We start from the raw sequence: 18,886 nt of genomic DNA, 5'->3' as shown, positions 1-18,886 counted from the left end.
ACTGAGAGAGGTCTCTTGAATGGCCTCTTGGCGTCACTGCTACACTGGGAAACTATATTTTAATTTCTGTCCCTCCCCTTAACAGGCTTTTGTTTGTCCCCCTCAATAGAGCAGAGAGCCAGTTGAATCCACCATGTTCGTAGATGAAATCATGTCGGTTTTATGAAGAGGCGATACTCCGCTGTTTTCTGTACGTGTTTGCCGTATTGACGTATCTTTGGTGTGTTTAAGTGCCGTTGGATAAAGATGAAGATCGACGGAAAAGGGCGGACACGTGACAGATATTTCTTTGCCTTTTGTTTGGTTCTGTTCTGTTTCGGAGAGCCTGTTTGCACTCAGATAAGATATTCTATCCCAGAGGAGGTAAAAGAGGGAACTGTTGTCGGGAATGTGGCAAAGGATCTTGGCCTGGACCTCACCTCTTTGACTGACCGACGGTTCCGTGTTGTATCTGGATCTAAGGACGCTTTTTTTGACGTAAACCAGGACAATGGAGCGCTGTACGTACAAACGCCTATCGACAGAGAGGAGCTCTGTCACGGTAACGGTGCGTGTACAATGGAGCTTAAAATCCTAATTGAAAACCCTTTGGAGATGCACTATGTTACCGTAGAAATTACTGATATAAATGATCACTCTCCCGTTTTTCCTGAAAAGCAGCAGACATTTGAAATATTTGAGCAAACATTGTCAGGAAGGCGATTTCAACTGCACACTGCCCGTGATCCCGATGCTGGTATTAATTCTATTCGCACGTACACACTGAAACCAAACGATCACTTTGAAGTAGATATCCGTCAAAGTGATGAAGATAAAATCCCATTCTTAGTCCTGAAGAAGCCGTTAGACAGAGAACAAAAAGACAAACACTTGCTTTTGCTAACAGCAGTTGACGGCGGTAAACCTCAGAGATCTGGAATTCTAAACGTTTCCATTATTGTCCTCGATAGTAATGACAATCGTCCCATATTTAGTCAGGAAATTTACCAGATTGCAATACAGGAAAACATTCCGCTCGGCACCACAATCTTTAAATTAAATGCGACAGACCCTGACGAGGGCACCAACGGTGAAACTGCTTACAGTCTAGGCAAAACATTGAGGCGAAAAGTGTACGAGATTTTTGAACTGGACAATTTAACTGGAGAACTAAGAATAAAAGGACTAGTGGATTATGAAGATATCAATGTATATAAACTTGATATTGAGGCTACGGATAAAGGCACTCCTCCATTAACAGGTGAAAGTAGAGTAATTATAAAGATAATAGATGTTAATGATAATCCACCAGAAATAGAAGTTACATCAGTCTCTAACACAATATCCGAAGATTCAAAGCTCGGAACAGTTATTTCCCTCATTAGTGTGACAGATAAAGACTCGGGGGTCAACGGGAAAATTATTTTACACATGACTAAAGACGTGCCCTTTGAATTAAAGCCCTCCTATAAGGAGAATATATACTCCGTTGTTACTAAAGGCTTATTAGATCGAGAGGTAGTGCCACAATACGAAATTACAATAAAAGCCACTGATTGTGGTGAGCCTCCGCTGTCCACTTTCAAAACACTAAGCATCCTGGTATCAGATGTAAATGACAACAAGCCACATTTCGATCAAAATCCACTACAGTTTTATCTCATAGAAAATAACATCGCTGGAACGTCAATATTCTCTGTGAGCGCAACTGACAGTGATGTGAACGATAATGCGGCCATTGCTTATCATATAGTGAGAGAAGGGAGTCGAAATGACATCACGTCTTTTCTGAATATCAACTCTGATAACGGACAGATATGTGCATTAAAGAGTTTTGACTTTGAAACACTGAAAACATTCCAGTTCCACGTTGTTGCCACAGATTATGGATCTCCTCCACTGAGGAGCAACGTCACAGTGAACGTGTTCATTCTGGATCAGAACGACAACCCTCCAGTCATCCTGTATCCACTCAGCTCTAACGGTTCTGCTGAAGGTGTGGAGGAGATTCCCCGCAACGTGAACGCAGGACACTTGGTGACTAAAGTGAGAGCCTATGACGCTGATATAGGATATAACGGCTGGTTACTGTTTTCACTGCAGGAAGTTAGTGACCACAGTCTGTTTGCTTTGGACCGCTACACAGGACAGATCAGAACCCTTCGTTCATTCACAGAGACAGACGAGGCTGAGCATAAACTGGTCATACTGGTGAAAGACAATGGGGACGTTTCTCTCTCAGCAACAGCTACTGTGACTGTCAAGCTTGTGGAGCCCAAAGAGGCTTTTGCAGCTTCAGATGTGAAAAGTTCAGTCAAAGATGATGAGGAGAATAATGTGACTTTTTATCTGATGATAACTTTGGGCGCAGTTTCTGTCCTTTTCCTCGTCAGTATCATCGTGTTGATTGCAATGCAGTGCTCCAAATCCACAGACTATGCTTCAAAGTATTTACAAGAGACAAACTATGATGGGACTCTGTGTCACAGCATCCAGTACAGATCTGGAGACAGACGGTACATGTTAGTGGGACCCAGGATGAGTATAGGTTCTACTATAGTGCCGGGGAGCAACGCGAACACTCTGGTGCTCCCTGACAGGAGGACACCTGGGGAGGTAAGACTTGTCTGAATATTGGTATGCAGTGAGATCTAACACAGAGTATGACCGTATAATTTGGCTTCCGTATGAAGGCTTATTTGCAACATATTGAGTGTGCAAGGAAATTATGTTGTTTGCATTGTTTAAGTGGATATATTTAGTTTGTTCATAGTTGTACTGTTCTACTGAGTGGTTTCAGTAGGTGTTTCAATTTGTCTCATTCTTATTTGAGGGATTTGTATTCGTCACTGTTGAGTCTTTTGGGAGCATACATTTATGATTATTTTTCTGTTGTCACTTAATCGAGTATATTATAGTAGAATATGATAATTGATACATTGATAAATGCCCTGATTGTCCTTTTTGAGTAACATGCTATTGCACTAAGACAAACTATGTCTTGAAATATTTTGGTTTAAGATCATATAGTGTCAGTACCTAGTAAACCACGGCGTGTTATGATGGAAGCGCATGGTGGCACTAAACAACTACAAATGCGCCTCACATCTCTCTCCTACCACCATATATCGGTCTATCTCACCGCGTCTGAAGCTTTCACAACTACACCATTATTTTGCTACTTCAATAGATTGTGCAGTCATTCAGAGGAGAGCACACTGCACACAGGGGTGGAGATTCTTTTTCGCAGCTAATTGCTATGTGAAATCTACTCATCACTCGACATATTCGCTGGAATTAACCTTAAACAACAGACAATGGAACAAAGCGGACAAGACTCATGGCGACACCGAATCAAATGCGTAGCCTTCGTGCTCGCTTTGGGCTTGGTCTTCGGTACGGCGTCAGGACAGATAAGGTATTCTATTTCAGAAGAGATCAAAGAAGGGACTGCTGTTGGGAATATAGCAAAGGATCTGGGCATAGATCCCATTATTCTTAAAGCGAGGGGGTTTCGCATTGTCTCCGGCTCTGCAGAACCGCTTTTCGAGGTTAATCAAAATGATGGCATTCTCTACGTAAACCGTCAAATCGACCGAGAAGAAATTTGCCAGCGGACCACTGTGTGTTTGCTCAATCTGAAAAGCGTGTTAGAGAACCCGCTGGAGATCCATTATATTTCAGTGGAAGTGTTGGATGTAAATGATCATTCACCATCGTTCCCGGATGAAGACAAAAGGCTCGAGATTTCAGAGTCCACCTTACCAGGAGCAAGATTCCAGCTGCATGCTGCTCTCGACCCTGATGGCGGTGTACATTCAGTTCAGCAATATAAGTTAAGTCCCAGTAATAGTTTTCGGTTAGAGGTAAAAGACCGCGGCAAGGATGGTAAAATCCCTATTTTACACTTACAAAGCCCGTTAGACAGAGAGACCACGAGTATCCATAAACTACTACTGACAGCAATAGATGGAGGTAAACCTCCTAAATCAGGCACCATGGAGATATTCATTGAAGTCTTGGATATTAATGATAATATGCCGGTGTTTACAAAAGATGTTTATTCTGCTGTGATAAACGAAAATTCCCCTATTGGCACAACCGTCATACAAGTAAACGCCACCGATATGGATGAAGGTTTAAATGGAGAAGTTACTTATTCATTTGGCAATGTAAATAATAAAGTGCGAAAGCTTTTTGATGTAAACCCGAGCACAGGTGCAATAATTGTGAAGGGGCAGTTAGACTATGAAGTGGATGACAGTTACGTGATAGATATACAAGCTTCTGACAGTGCAGCCGCTCCTTTGAGAACGGATAAAAGTGTAACTGTAACAGTTAAAGACATAAACGATAATGCACCTGTAATTGAGGTGACGTCGTTGTCTAACACAATCTCAGAAGGTTCGAGACTAGGGACGACGGTAGCACTGATTAGCATCACTGATTTGGACTCTGGGGTGAACGGTAAAGTTCTCAGCTTTGTAAAGGGGGACGTCCCTTTTACAATAACGCCTTCAATACAGGACAACATGTACGCTGTGGTCACAAAATCACAGCTGGACAGAGAAAGTAAATCAATATATGATGTCACAATAATTGCCAAAGATGCAGGCGAACCAGCTTTAACATCTGAAAAGACATTAATAGTCGTAGTTTCGGACGTGAATGACAACACTCCCGAGTTTTCCACGAGCCGTTATACGTTTTACGTTGCTGAGAATAACCCTCCGGGAGTGTCTGTGTTTTCTCTTAGCGCGTTTGATCGTGACGAGGGAGAAAACGCTCTCATTTCTTATCATATTCTCAGAGATGGCGGATATGAAAACAAGGAGACCGCATTTCTTAATATCAACACGGAAAACGGCGATGTAGTGGCGCTGAAAGGTTTTGACTTTGAAACACTGAAAAAATTCCAGTTCCACGTTGTTGCCACAGATTCTGGATCTCCATCACTGAGCAGTAACGTCACAGTGAACGTGTTCATTCTGGATCAGAACGACAACCCTCCAGTCATCCTGTATCCACTCAGCTCTAACGGTTCTGCTGAAGGTGTGGAGGAGATTCCCCGCAACGTGAACGCAGGAAACTTGGTGACTAAAGTGAGAGCCTATGACGCTGATATAGGATATAACGGCTGGTTACTGTTTTCACTGCAGGAAGTTAGTGACCACAGTCTGTTTGCTTTGGACCGCTACACAGGACGGATCAGAACCCTTCGCTCATTCACAGAGACAGACGAGGCTGAGCATAAACTGGTCATACTGGTGAAAGACAACGGGAACGTTTCACTCTCAGCAACAGCTACTGTGACTGTCAAGCTTGTGGAGCCCAAAGAGGCTTTTGCAGCTTCAGATGTGAAAAGTTCAGTCAAAGATGATGAGGAGAATAATATGACTTTTTATCTGATGATAACTTTGGGTGGAGTTTCTGTTCTTTTCCTCGTCAGTATCATCGTGTTGATTGCAATGCAGTGCTCAAAATCCACAGACTATGCTTCAAAGTATTTACAAGAGACAAACTATGATGGGACTCTGTGTCACAGCATCCAGTACAGATCTGGAGACAGACGGTACATGTTAGTGGGACCCAGGATGAGTATAGGTTCTACTATAGTGCCGGGGAGCAATGCGAACACTCTGGTCCTCCCTGACAGGAGAGGGGCATCTGGAGAGGTAAGACTGATCATATTAACGTTTTAAATGTCTACTCTCTGGCATCATTAACCATGTTCTGAAATGTCATTGCCTGAACGCATTTACATTCATTTACATCCCACTATTTTTCCAAGATACAGTATGTGTACTCGACATTTAGAATATTTTGGTGGCATGGTGCCTTTGGAATGTATGCTTCTTGACCAATTGTAATATATCTTTCGAACTGAATAGTTTTATTTACATTTATAATGTGTACGCCGTCGACAGATTTGAATGATTTTTCATCGTGGCCACCGTGAGATATGATGCGTCTATAGGCTGACTCTTATTGTGGTCTTGTATACGAAAAAGCGTATTTTTTAATATTCATTTCAGCTTTAATACCTACATTGTAAGCCTAAGTATCGTGTGTGGAAAAGGCCTTTAAATTGGAATTTCAACGCTTGGTGTCAGTGTTGTTTATACTTGTGTGAGCGTGTCAGAGATGCGCGTCACCGGCTTCTTTTTGACCGAACCCGCCTCGCCACAGCGGCCATAATCGTGCGCTCACGGTTAGCGAGTTAAGGCAGCATTCTTTTTTCTCCAATCCGTGTAATCCAAAGGTTTTGTTACATTCGGGAATATGACACATGGCGGCTTTTTGATGATTCGACGCATTTGTTAGTCAAATTCTTCTCAGTTTTAAGTCATGGAACAAAGAGGATGCAAGGCACGGAGGGGGCGACTGTGGCGGGTTGCCTTTGTGGTTGTGTTGGATCTTTTATGGAGCGGAGCTTCAGCTCAGATCAAATACTCGATATCCGAAGAAGTACAAGAAGGAACCGTGGTTGGACACATAGCAAAGGATTTGGGACTAGACAAAGGCGCGCTGGAAAACCGAGGATATCGCATTGTAGCCGGCTCAACGGAACCATTGTTTCAGGTCAATCAAAAGGACGGTGTGTTGTACGTGAACAGGCAAATAGACAGAGAGGAAGTGTGCGAGCGAAGCAGCGCCTGTGTGATCAATCTGAAAACGGTGCTCGAAAATCCACTAGAGATCCATTATGTCGCTGTGGAAATACTCGACGTGAACGACCACTCGCCCGTGTTTTCAGAGAAAGAGAAGAGGCTTGAGATTTTTGAGTCAGCCTTACCAGGAGCCAAATTTCAGCTCCAGGCTGCGCGGGACCTCGACGTAGGGCAATTCTCTATTCAGCAATATAAACTCAGCCACAACGAACATTTTAGAATAGACGTGAAGGACAGAGGGGAAGACAGGAAAGTTCCGTTTTTAGTGTTACAGAAGCAGTTAGATAGAGAGGCTGCTGCAAAACACAGAATTCAACTCACGGCCATTGATGGAGGAAAACCTGCCAAATCTGGTGCCATGGAGATAATTGTAGATGTACTTGATGTTAATGACAACTCGCCTGTTTTCACACAAGAGATTTATTCTGTCACCCTAAAAGAAAACGTTCCTGTTGGTACTGTAGTAACTCAGGTCAATGCAACCGACATCGACCAGGGAGCAAATGGTGAAATAATATATTCATTTGGTGATGAAGTTGATTTAAAATTAATGGACCTCTTCAGAATAGACCCGCACACTGGTGAGATCCAAGTGACAGGCCAGATAGATTATGAGCAAAGTAAAAGTTATGAAATTGACATACAGGCATCTGATAAAGGACAAGTACCTTTGACAGCTGATAAAAGCGTAATAATCACTGTTGTCGATGTCAATGATAACCCTCCAGAGATAGAAGTGACATCATTTTCCACTTCGATCCAAGAGAATTCCAAGACCGGGACCACCGTGGCCCTGATTAGTGTCAGTGATCTGGACTCTGGAATTAACGGTAAAGTCTTTTGCACGATCAGAGCAGACGTACCTTTCACTTTGTCACCGGCATTACAAGAGAACATGTATGCTGTTGTTACCAAGTCACACTTAAACAGGGAAATGATTTCTCACTATGACGTCACAATAGTTGCCACAGACAAAGGTGAGCCATCGTTTTTAACTGAGAAGACTATCAGCGTTGTTGTATCGGATGTAAATGATAACAGTCCAGAGTTCACGTCGAGCCCCTATATATTTTATATTTCGGAGAATAACGCACCCGGAGACAAGTTGTTTTCAGTAAAAGCCTCAGATCGTGATGAAGGCGATAATGCTCTTATTTCATACCATATTTTAAGAAGTACAAATGGAGATAACAAGATGGCATCATTTTTAAACATTAACTCTGAGAATGGAGATATTTTAGCGCTGAAAAGTTTTGACTTTGAGACTCTAAAAAAGTTCAAATTCCACGTTGTTGCCACGGATTCTGGATCTCCTCCGCTGACCAGCAACGTCACAGTGAACGTGTTCATTCTGGATCAGAACGACAACCCTCCAGTCATCCTGTATCCACTCAGCTCTAACGGTTCTGCTGAAGGTGTGGAGGAGATTCCCCGCAACGTGAACGCAGGACACTTGGTGACTAAAGTGAGAGCCTATGACGCTGATATAGGATATAACGGCTGGTTACTGTTTTCACTGCAGGAAGTTAGTGACCACAGTCTGTTTGCTTTGGACCGCTACACAGGACAGATCAGAACCCTTCGCTCATTCACAGAGACAGACGAGGCTGAGCATAAACTGGTCATACTGGTGAAAGACAATGGGAACGTTTCTCTCTCAGCAACAGCTACTGTGACTGTCAAGCTTGTGGAGCCCAAAGAGGCTTTTGCAGCTTCAGATGTGAAGAGTTCAGTCAAAGATGATGAGGAGAATAACGTGACTTTTTATCTGATGATAACTTTGGGCGCAGTTTCTGTTCTTTTCCTCGTCAGTATCATCGTGTTGATTGCAATGCAGTGCTCCAAATCCACAGACTATGCTTCAAAGTATTTACAAGAGACGAACTATGATGGGACTCTGTGTCACAGCATCCAGTACCGATCTGGAGACAGACGGTACATGTTAGTGGGACCCAGGATGAGTATAGGTTCTACTATAGTGCCGGGGAGCAATGCGAACACTCTGGTCCTCCCTGACAGGAGAGGGGCATCTGGAGAGGTAAGACTGATCATATTAACGTTTTAAATGTCTACTCTCTGGCATCATTAACCATGTTCTGAAATGTCATTGCCTGAACGCATTTACATTCATTTACATCCCACTATTTTTCCAAGATACAGTATGTGTACTCGACATTTAGAATATTTTGGTGGCATGGTGCCTTTGGAATGTATGCTTCTTGACCAATTGTAATATATCTTTCGAACTGAATAGTTTTATTTACATTTATAATGTGTACGCCGTCGACAGATTTGAATGATTTTTCATCGTGGCCACCGTGAGATATGATGCGTCTATAGGCTGACTCTTATTGTGGTCTTGTATACGAAAAAGCGTATTTTTTAATATTCATTTCAGCTTTAATACCTACATTGTAAGCCTAAGTATCGTGTGTGGAAAAGGCCTTTAAATTGGAATTTCAACGCTTGGTGTCAGTGTTGTTTATACTTGTGTGAGCGTGTCAGAGATGCGCGTCACCGGCTTCTTTTTGACCGAACCCGCCTCGCCACAGCGGCCATAATCGTGCGCTCACGGTTAGCGAGTTAAGGCAGCATTCTTTTTTCTCCAATCCGTGTAATCCAAAGGTTTTGTTACATTCGGGAATATGACACATGGCGGCTTTTTGATGATTCGACGCATTTGTTAGTCAAATTCTTCTCAGTTTTAAGTCATGGAACAAAGAGGATGCAAGGCACGGAGGGGGCGACTGTGGCGGGTTGCCTTTGTGGTTGTGTTGGATCTTTTATGGAGCGGAGCTTCAGCTCAGATCAAATACTCGATATCCGAAGAAGTACAAGAAGGAACCGTGGTTGGACACATAGCAAAGGATTTGGGACTAGACAAAGGCGCGCTGGAAAACCGAGGATATCGCATTGTAGCCGGCTCAACGGAACCATTGTTTCAGGTCAATCAAAAGGACGGTGTGTTGTACGTGAACAGGCAAATAGACAGAGAGGAAGTGTGCGAGCGAAGCAGCGCCTGTGTGATCAATCTGAAAACGGTGCTCGAAAATCCACTAGAGATCCATTATGTCGCTGTGGAAATACTCGACGTGAACGACCACTCGCCCGTGTTTTCAGAGAAAGAGAAGAGGCTTGAGATTTTTGAGTCAGCCTTACCAGGAGCCAAATTTCAGCTCCAGGCTGCGCGGGACCTCGACGTAGGGCAATTCTCTATTCAGCAATATAAACTCAGCCACAACGAACATTTTAGAATAGACGTGAAGGACAGAGGGGAAGACAGGAAAGTTCCGTTTTTAGTGTTACAGAAGCAGTTAGATAGAGAGGCTGCTGCAAAACACAGAATTCAACTCACGGCCATTGATGGAGGAAAACCTGCCAAATCTGGTGCCATGGAGATAATTGTAGATGTACTTGATGTTAATGACAACTCGCCTGTTTTCACACAAGAGATTTATTCTGTCACCCTAAAAGAAAACGTTCCTGTTGGTACTGTAGTAACTCAGGTCAATGCAACCGACATCGACCAGGGAGCAAATGGTGAAATAATATATTCATTTGGTGATGAAGTTGATTTAAAATTAATGGACCTCTTCAGAATAGACCCGCACACTGGTGAGATCCAAGTGACAGGCCAGATAGATTATGAGCAAAGTAAAAGTTATGAAATTGACATACAGGCATCTGATAAAGGACAAGTACCTTTGACAGCTGATAAAAGCGTAATAATCACTGTTGTCGATGTCAATGATAACCCTCCAGAGATAGAAGTGACATCATTTTCCACTTCGATCCAAGAGAATTCCAAGACCGGGACCACCGTGGCCCTGATTAGTGTCAGTGATCTGGACTCTGGAATTAACGGTAAAGTCTTTTGCACGATCAGAGCAGACGTACCTTTCACTTTGTCACCGGCATTACAAGAGAACATGTATGCTGTTGTTACCAAGTCACACTTAAACAGGGAAATGATTTCTCACTATGACGTCACAATAGTTGCCACAGACAAAGGTGAGCCATCGTTTTTAACTGAGAAGACTATCAGCGTTGTTGTATCGGATGTAAATGATAACAGTCCAGAGTTCACGTCGAGCCCCTATATATTTTATATTTCGGAGAATAACGCACCCGGAGACAAGTTGTTTTCAGTAAAAGCCTCAGATCGTGATGAAGGCGATAATGCTCTTATTTCATACCATATTTTAAGAAGTACAAATGGAGATAACAAGATGGCATCATTTTTAAACATTAACTCTGAGAATGGAGATATTTTAGCGCTGAAAAGTTTTGACTTTGAGACTCTAAAAAAGTTCAAATTCCACGTTGTTGCCACGGATTCTGGATCTCCTCCGCTGACCAGCAACGTCACAGTGAACGTGTTCATTCTGGATCAGAACGACAACCCTCCAGTCATCCTGTATCCACTCAGCTCTAACGGTTCTGCTGAAGGTGTGGAGGAGATTCCCCGCAACGTGAACGCAGGACACTTGGTGACTAAAGTGAGAGCCTATGACGCTGATATAGGATATAACGGCTGGTTACTGTTTTCACTGCAGGAAGTTAGTGACCACAGTCTGTTTGCTTTGGACCGCTACACAGGACAGATCAGAACCCTTCGCTCATTCACAGAGACAGACGAGGCTGAGCATAAACTGGTCATACTGGTGAAAGACAATGGGAACGTTTCTCTCTCAGCAACAGCTACTGTGACTGTCAAGCTTGTGGAGCCCAAAGAGGCTTTTGCAGCTTCAGATGTGAAAAGTTCAGTCAAAGATGATGAGGAGAATAATGTGACTTTTTATCTGATGATAACTTTGGGCGCAGTTTCTGTCCTTTTCCTCGTCAGTATCATCGTGTTGATTGCAATGCAGTGCTCCAAATCCACAGACTATGCTTCAAAGTATTTACAAGAGACAAACTATGATGGGACTCTGTGTCACAGCATCCAGTACAGATCTGGAGACAGACGGTACATGTTAGTGGGACCCAGGATGAGTATAGGTTCGACTATAGTGCCGGGGAGCAACGCGAACACTCTGGTGCTCCCTGACAGGAGGACACCTGCAGAGGTAAGAGGTGTTTTAATTAAAGTTTCAGCTAACTGATTTTCTTTGTTTGTTTGCTTAACAGACGGATAGCATAAACAATCTGGTAGGCTGGGTTCTAGCTATGGTTTCTCACTGTATGGCTCCATCAGTTGGCTTTTCTTGTTTTTGCTTTAATTTGATTCTTCTTTTTGTTTGTGGCTGCACCAGTATAGTGTGATTTTTATAAACAGACAGGTATTCTACATTGTTGTGATTAAAACGGAATAATGTTTGTAGTATATTTTCATATACCTTATGCCTGAGTGTATCTGTACATGTACATCTCAATCAATCTCTCAACATGCAGAAACCAACATTATTTGTTGTGGATAAAGAAAATACTTGGGTTTAATGTGATGGTAAAGGCCATTATTGACACATAAGAAAATAGTAGTATGTCGCTCTCCGTGGTGCTGAAAGGGAATGGTATCCCCTGATTGACATCGTTTAACATTTTATTGCAACCATCTCAGTGTTCTATTTTGTGGTTTTGCGCTTTAATGACTTCCTTAAGTCATATCACTCTCTGGATTTCAATGACATTCGCTATAATTTTGGCCGTATTTAAAAACTTCATCATTCAGCACATTGCAGGATGTTTGATTTTCCTGCAGTGAGGATTGTCATCGCATGGTGTCACTGCACGGGGAAATGCTGGCTTCACACAGCCAGCTTACCGTCATTACGGTCTGGTTCCACTTCTAGACGGCATTCTCTCTTCACTGTGAGCAGGATCGTTTGTGCGCTGATCGCTGGCTTTGTAAATGTCGTTCTTCCACCACATATGTTTACTATTTTTGGTCGAAGAGTGAACAGATGCCCACATTGCAGTGATGGATTTCTTCCGTACTAAATAATTACTTTTCTCGTCACGGATTGTTCATGATTTGTTTTTAGCCATGGAACAAAGAGGCTGGGCCAAAGGACTGTATGCCGGCTGCATGGTTACTGTGCTTTTGTGCGGAGTGGCTACGGCACAGATACGATATTCCATCTCCGAGGAAACAAATGAAGGAATTGTGGTTGGAAATATAGCAAAAGATCTTGGATTGGATAAAAGCGCATTGAAGGAGAGGAAGTATCGGATTGTTTCTACCAGTGATGATCCCCTTTTCCGTGTAAATCAGAACGATGGCGTCCTGTATGTGAGCCGTAAAATAGACAGGGAAGAGGTGTGCCCTCAAAGCAGTACGTGTTTGATAAACCTGAAGACCGTGTTAGAAAACCCACTAGAGGTCCATTACGTTGCAGTGGAGGTGCTGGATATAAACGATCACGCTCCGAGTTTTCCGGAGGAAGAGAAACGGCTGGAGATATCTGAGTCCGTGTTACCAGGAACGCGCTTCCAGCTGCAAGCTTCACGAGATCCAGACAGTGGTGCCTTTTCCGTACAGCAATATAAACTTACACACAACGACCACTTCCGTTTGGAAGTTAAGGATCAGGGAGAAGACGGTAAAATACCAATATTAGTTTTACAAAAATCTCTAGATAGGGAGACCGTAGCGATCCACACATTAGTGCTGACGGCATTAGACGGAGGGAAACCTCCGAAATCTGGCGAGATGAGCATTAATGTACATGTCTTGGATGTTAATGATAACGCGCCAGTGTTCACAAAAGATGTTTATTCTGTAATGCTCAGTGAAAATACTCCAATCGGCACCACGGTCATGAAAGTGAATGCGACTGATGTGGATGACGGGTTGAACGGAGAAGTAGTTTACTCATTTGGAAACAGTGTGAATCGAAGGGTGTTCAAGCTTTTTGATATCAACCCATCAACGGGTGAAATTATTGTGAAGGGTCTAATAGACTATGAACACAAAGACAAGTATGAAATTGAAATTCAAGCATCAGACAAAGGTCTGGCTCCCTTAACAACAGGAAAAAGCGTCATCATCAAGATAGTTGATGTGAATGACAATGCACCTGAGATTGAGGTCACCTCATTTTCCAGCTCCATCCCCGAAGATTCCAGATCTGGATCCACTGTTGCTCTTATCAGTGTGAATGATTTGGACTCTGGGCTGAATGGAAAAGTTATTTGTTCTTTAGGTGGAGATGGTCCCTTTGCTTTATCGCCATCTTTACAAGATAAAATGTATTCATTAGTGACCAAATCCCCTCTGGATAGAGAGAAACAGTCACAATATGACGTCACAATATTTGCTAAGGACACCGGTCAGCGGTCGTTATCTTCTGAAAAGACAATCAGAATTATTGTATCAGATGCCAATGATAACAGTCCAGAGTTTTCACTGAGCCCCTACACTTTCTATGTCACTGAGAATAACGAACCAGGAGCCTCTGTGTTTTCTGTCAAAGCTTTTGATCAGGATGAGAATGAGAATGCAGTTATTTCATATCGTATATTGAGAGATGGAGGCGCAAATAACAAACTGGCTTCATTTCTAAATATCAATTCAGAAAATGGAGATATACTGGCATTAAAAAGTTTTGACTTCGAAACACTGAAGAAATTCCAGTTCCACGTTGTTGCCACAGATTCTGGATCTCCTCCGCTGAGCAGCAACGTCACAGTGAACGTGTTCATTCTGGATCAGAACGACAACCCTCCAGTCATCCTGTATCCACTCAGCTCTAATGGTTCTGCTGAAGGTGTGGAGGAGATTCCCCGCAACGTGAACGCAGGACACTTGGTGACTAAAGTGAGAGCCTATGACGCTGATATAGGATATAACGGCTGGTTACTGTTTTCACTGCAGGAAGTTAGTGACCACAGTCTGTTTGCTTTGGACCGCTACACAGGACAGATCAGAACCCTTCGCTCATTCACAGAGACAGACGAGGCTGAGCATAAACTGGTCATACTGGTGAAAGACAATGGGAACGTTTCTCTCTCAGCAACAGCTACTGTGACTGTCAAGCTTGCGGAGCCCAAAGAGGCTTTTGCAGCTTCAGATGTGAAGAGTTCAGTCAAAGATGATGAGGAGAATAACGTGACTTTTTATCTGATGATAACTTTGGGCGCAGTTTCTGTCCTTTTCCTCGTCAGTATCATCGTGTTGATTGCAATGCAGTGCTCCAAATCCACAGACTATGCTTCAAAGTACTTACAAGAGACAAACTATGATGGGACTCTGTGTCACAGCATCCAGTACCGATCTGGAGACAGACGGTACATGTTAGTGGGACCCAGGATGAGTATAGGTTCTACTATAGTGCCGGGGAGCAACGCGAACACTCTGGTGCTCCCTGACAGGAGGACACCTGGAGAGGTAAGCAACATTTTTATTAACCTGTGGTGTGAATGAAGTAACATTTCTTAGTTTTTCCTTACTCCTCGTACTTCTTATAGCTCACTCTCCTTGACACCGGCCTCGTTGTGGTTTGGTCAATCTGAATCCTGGGCTTTTATTTGCTGTAAACCGTTGAATTATGTTTCTTCATCAACTCATTTGTAGCATTAGTAATTGACAGCACAGGTTTAGTCTTGGTCCGCTCAGTTTTCACAGTCACTTCCTTTTGTATTCACTTTCTAAAGACACAATAATAATCTTCCATTAAGACTTATGGAATCATTTCATCATTATGTCGCCAACCCCATGTCATTTTATAATGACAATATTTCATCGAAGTATGTTTTCAGTTCCTTATTTGCTTGCTTATATATATTTCATTATGTTGAAATAACCATAGTGTAACTGATCATTCAGCCTAATTCATTTACGATCTGTGTGGTTGAAGAGATCATTGCCATCAGCATATGCAACTGTCTTACTTCACTTTAACTTCTGGCACATTTGTGATCTCAAATCTAGATTGAACTCGCATTGCTGGCTGCTCGTGACGAAATTTCATTACCACAATTCAGGTTTTAGTTGTCACTGTCCTTGGTGCTGAAAGCCTTTACGGATTTACTCCTCTGGAGAGCGCAAATAACTCTCAGGGGTGTTATTTGTTGTTTTAAAGTCAAATAATTGGAATTATATACAGCATAATTTGCCAGGCATTATGTGCTTGGAGATTGTGGAGCTGAACAGGCTTCATCTCCCCTCAAAACAAGCAATCACTTCGGTGAGTTTGAGACCAGTAATCATTCTAGAAAATAGCATACTTTTATGGTTTAATTCGTTTGAAGCTGCGGTGTAGTGAACAATTGCCTCGCTTGGTGTCACTGTGTCAGTAAAAAGGAAGCTTCATGGGGGATTGTTCTCACTGCATTTTTGTTCCTCCTCTGCTCTCGCTTCAGTGTTGGCTGAATCGTTTCTGATCTCATTGCTGCTTCTGTAAATTGCGAATTTGTCCTGTTTTTCTGCCATTTTGGGAAAATAGTCTGCATTTGTTTACATGGAAGGGTTGGAGTTTGAGCTGTCGACACTCTTCATTTTTTCGTGAGGGATTATTTACGATGTGGTCTGAAACAATGGAACAAAGACGCTGCGAAGCAAGGAAGCCGCGATCATGGTGGGTCGGCTGCGTGGTTGCTGCCCTGTTGTGGAGTGTGACTACGGCACAGATACGATATTCAATCTCCGAGGAAGTTAACGACGGAACTGTGGTTGGGAATGTAGCAAAGGATCTGGGATTAGATAAAAGCAGTTTGAAGGAGAGGAAGTATCGCATTGTTTCTACTACCACGACGGATCCCCTTTTCCATATAAACCAGAAGGACGGAATCTTGTACGTGAGCCGTAAGATCGACAGGGAAGAGGTTTGTGCGCAAAGCACTACGTGCTTGATAAACCTGAAAACTGTGCTAGAAAATCCACTGGAGGTTCATTATGTTGCCGTGGAGGTGCTGGACATTAATGATCATTCGCCCGCGTTTCCAGAGAGAGAAAAGCGGTTGGAAATTTCAGAAACGGTTTCACCAGGAATGCGTTATCAGCTCAAACCTGCGCGAGATCCAGACAGTGGTCATTTTTCCGTGCAGCAGTACAGGCTTAGCCACAATGACCATTTCCGTTTGGAGGTCAGGGATAAGGGAGAAGATGGTAAAATACCGATATTAGTTTTACAGAAATCTCTCGATAGGGAGGCAACAACAAATCACGCCTTAGTGCTGACGGCATTAGACGGAGGGAAACCTCCGAAATCTGGCGACATGAATATTGTAGTGAACGTTTTGGATAGTAATGACAACGCGCCAGTTTTCTCTCAGGACGTGTACTCTGTTACGCTCCGTGAAAATGTTCCAATTGGCACCACAGTCGTACAGGTAAATGCAACTGATATGGATGACGGCCAGAACGGAGATGTAGTTTACTCATTTGGCAACAGTGTGAGTAGCACTTTGTTTATGCTATTTGAAATAAACCCATCCACGGGGGAGATCATCGTGAAAGGCCTGATAGACTACGAGCAAAAAGATAAATATGAAATTGAGATCGAAGCATCAGATAAAGGTCCGGCCCCTTTGACTACAGAAAAAAGCGTCATCATCAAGATAGTTGATGAGAATGACAATGCACCTGAGATTGAGGTCACCTCATTTTCCAGCTCCATCCCTGAAGATTCCAGATCTGGAACCACTGTTGCTCTTATCAGTGTGAATGATTTGGACTCTGGACTGAATGGAAAAGTTATTTGTTCTTTAGGTGGAGATGGTCCCTTTGCTTTATCGCCCTCTTTACAAGATAAAATGTATTCATTAGTGACCAAATCCCCTCTGGATAGAGAGAAACAGTCACAGTATGACGTAACAATTTTTGCTAAAGATGCCGGTCAGCCGTCGTTATCTTCTGAAAAGACAATAAGAATTATTGTATCAGATGCGAATGATAACAGTCCAGAGTTTTCACTGAGCCCCTACACTTTCTATGTCACCGAGAACAATGAACCAGGAGCCTCTGTGTTTTCTGTTAAAGCTTTTGACCTGGATGAGAATGAGAATGCAGTTATTTCATATCATATATTTAGAGATGGAGGTGAAAATAACAAACTGGCATCATTTTTAAACATCAATTCAGAAAATGGAGATATACTGGCGTTAAAAAGTTTTGACTTTGAAACACTGAAGAAATTCCTGTTCCACGTTGTTGCCACTGATTCTGGATCTCCTACGCTGACCAGTAACGTCACAGTGAACGTGTTCATTCTGGATCAGAACGACAACCCTCCAGTCATCCTGTATCCACTCAGCTCTAACGGTTCTGCTGAAGGTGTGGAGGAGATTCCCCGCAATGTGAACGCAGGACACTTGGTGACCAAAGTGAGAGCCTATGACGCTGATATAGGATATAACGGCTGGTTACTGTTTTCACTGCAGGAAGTTAGTGACCACAGTCTGTTTGCTTTGGACCGCTACACAGGACAGATCAGAACCCTTCGCTCATTCACAGAGACAGACGAGGCTGAGCATAAACTGGTCATACTGGTGAAAGACAATGGGAACGTTTCACTCTCAGCAACAGCTACTGTGACTGTCAAGCTCGTGGAGCCCAAGGAGGCTTTTGCAGCTTCAGATGTGAAAAGTTCAGTCAAAGATGATGAGGAGAATAATGTGACTTTTTATCTGATGATAACTTTGGGCGCAGTTTCTGTTCTTTTCCTCGTCAGTATCATCGTGTTGATTGCAATGCAGTGCTCCAAATCCACAGACTATGCTTCAAAGTATTTACAAGAGACAAACTATGATGGGACTCTGTGTCACAGCATCCAGTACAGATCTGGAGACAGACGGTACATGTTAGTGGGACCCAGGATGAGTATAGGTTCTACTATAGTGCCGGGGAGCAACGCAAACACTCTGGTGCTCCCTGACAGGAGGACACCTGGAGAGGTAAGCAACATTTTTATGAACATGTGGCATGAATGAAGTAACATTTCTTAGTTTTCCTTGCTCCTCATATTTCTTATGGCACACTCTCCTTGGCACGGGCCTCGTTGTGGTTTGGTCAATCTGAATCCCGGGCTGTCATTTGATTTGCTGCAAACCGTTAAATTGTGTTTCTTCATCAACTCATTTGTACCAATAGTAATTGAGAACACGTGAGTTGTCTTCATCGGCTCAGTTTTTACAGTCACTTCCTTTTGTATTCACTTTCTAAAGACTCAATAATAATCTTCCATTGAGACTTTTACGCCAACCACATGTCATTTGGTAATGACAATATTTCATCGAAGTATGTTTTCAGTTCATTATTTGCTTGCCCTTTCATTATGTTGAAATAACCATTGTGT

The 18,886-nt window shown here is 42.9% G+C and overlaps 1 protein-coding gene across 1 annotated transcript; it reads left to right on the top strand.

Annotated features, from left to right (window-relative positions):
- The first annotated feature begins 246 nt into the window (after nt 1-246).
- Nucleotides 247-18,521, top strand: LOC143011862 (protocadherin Fat 4-like). Its single transcript, XM_076164864.1, has 8 exons — nt 247-2,595; nt 4,899-5,081; nt 5,636-5,654; nt 6,326-8,688; nt 9,148-9,232; nt 9,360-11,726; nt 12,635-14,979; nt 16,101-18,521. The coding sequence occupies exons 1-8, from the start codon at nt 247-249 to the stop codon at nt 18,519-18,521; spliced, it is 12,132 nt and encodes a 4,043-aa protein (XP_076020979.1).
- Nucleotides 18,522-18,886: the final 365 nt, after the last annotated feature.

Source organism: Genypterus blacodes, unplaced genomic scaffold (genome assembly GCF_046128005.1).
Source record: "Genypterus blacodes isolate CSIRO-AG114 ecotype Tasmania unplaced genomic scaffold, CSIRO-AGI_Gbla_v1 ptg000139l_1, whole genome shotgun sequence".
NCBI classification, from domain to species: Eukaryota; Metazoa; Chordata; class Actinopteri; order Ophidiiformes; family Ophidiidae; genus Genypterus; species Genypterus blacodes.
The sequence above is the reverse complement of the archived record's forward strand: the minus strand, read 5'-3'. Positions and strand labels throughout refer to the sequence as shown.

Coding starts and splice junctions, on each gene's coding strand:
- LOC143011862 (XM_076164864.1), top strand. CDS start 247: ATGAAGATCGACGGAAAAGGGCGGACACGTGACAGATATTTCTTTGCC. Junction 2,596..4,898: donor ACAGGAGGACACCTGGGGAG/GTAAGACTTGTC, acceptor AAAAAATTCCAG/TTCCACGTTGTTGCCACAGA. Junction 8,689..9,147: donor GGAGAGGGGCATCTGGAGAG/GTAAGACTGATC, acceptor TACTTGTGTGAG/CGTGTCAGAGATGCGCGTCA.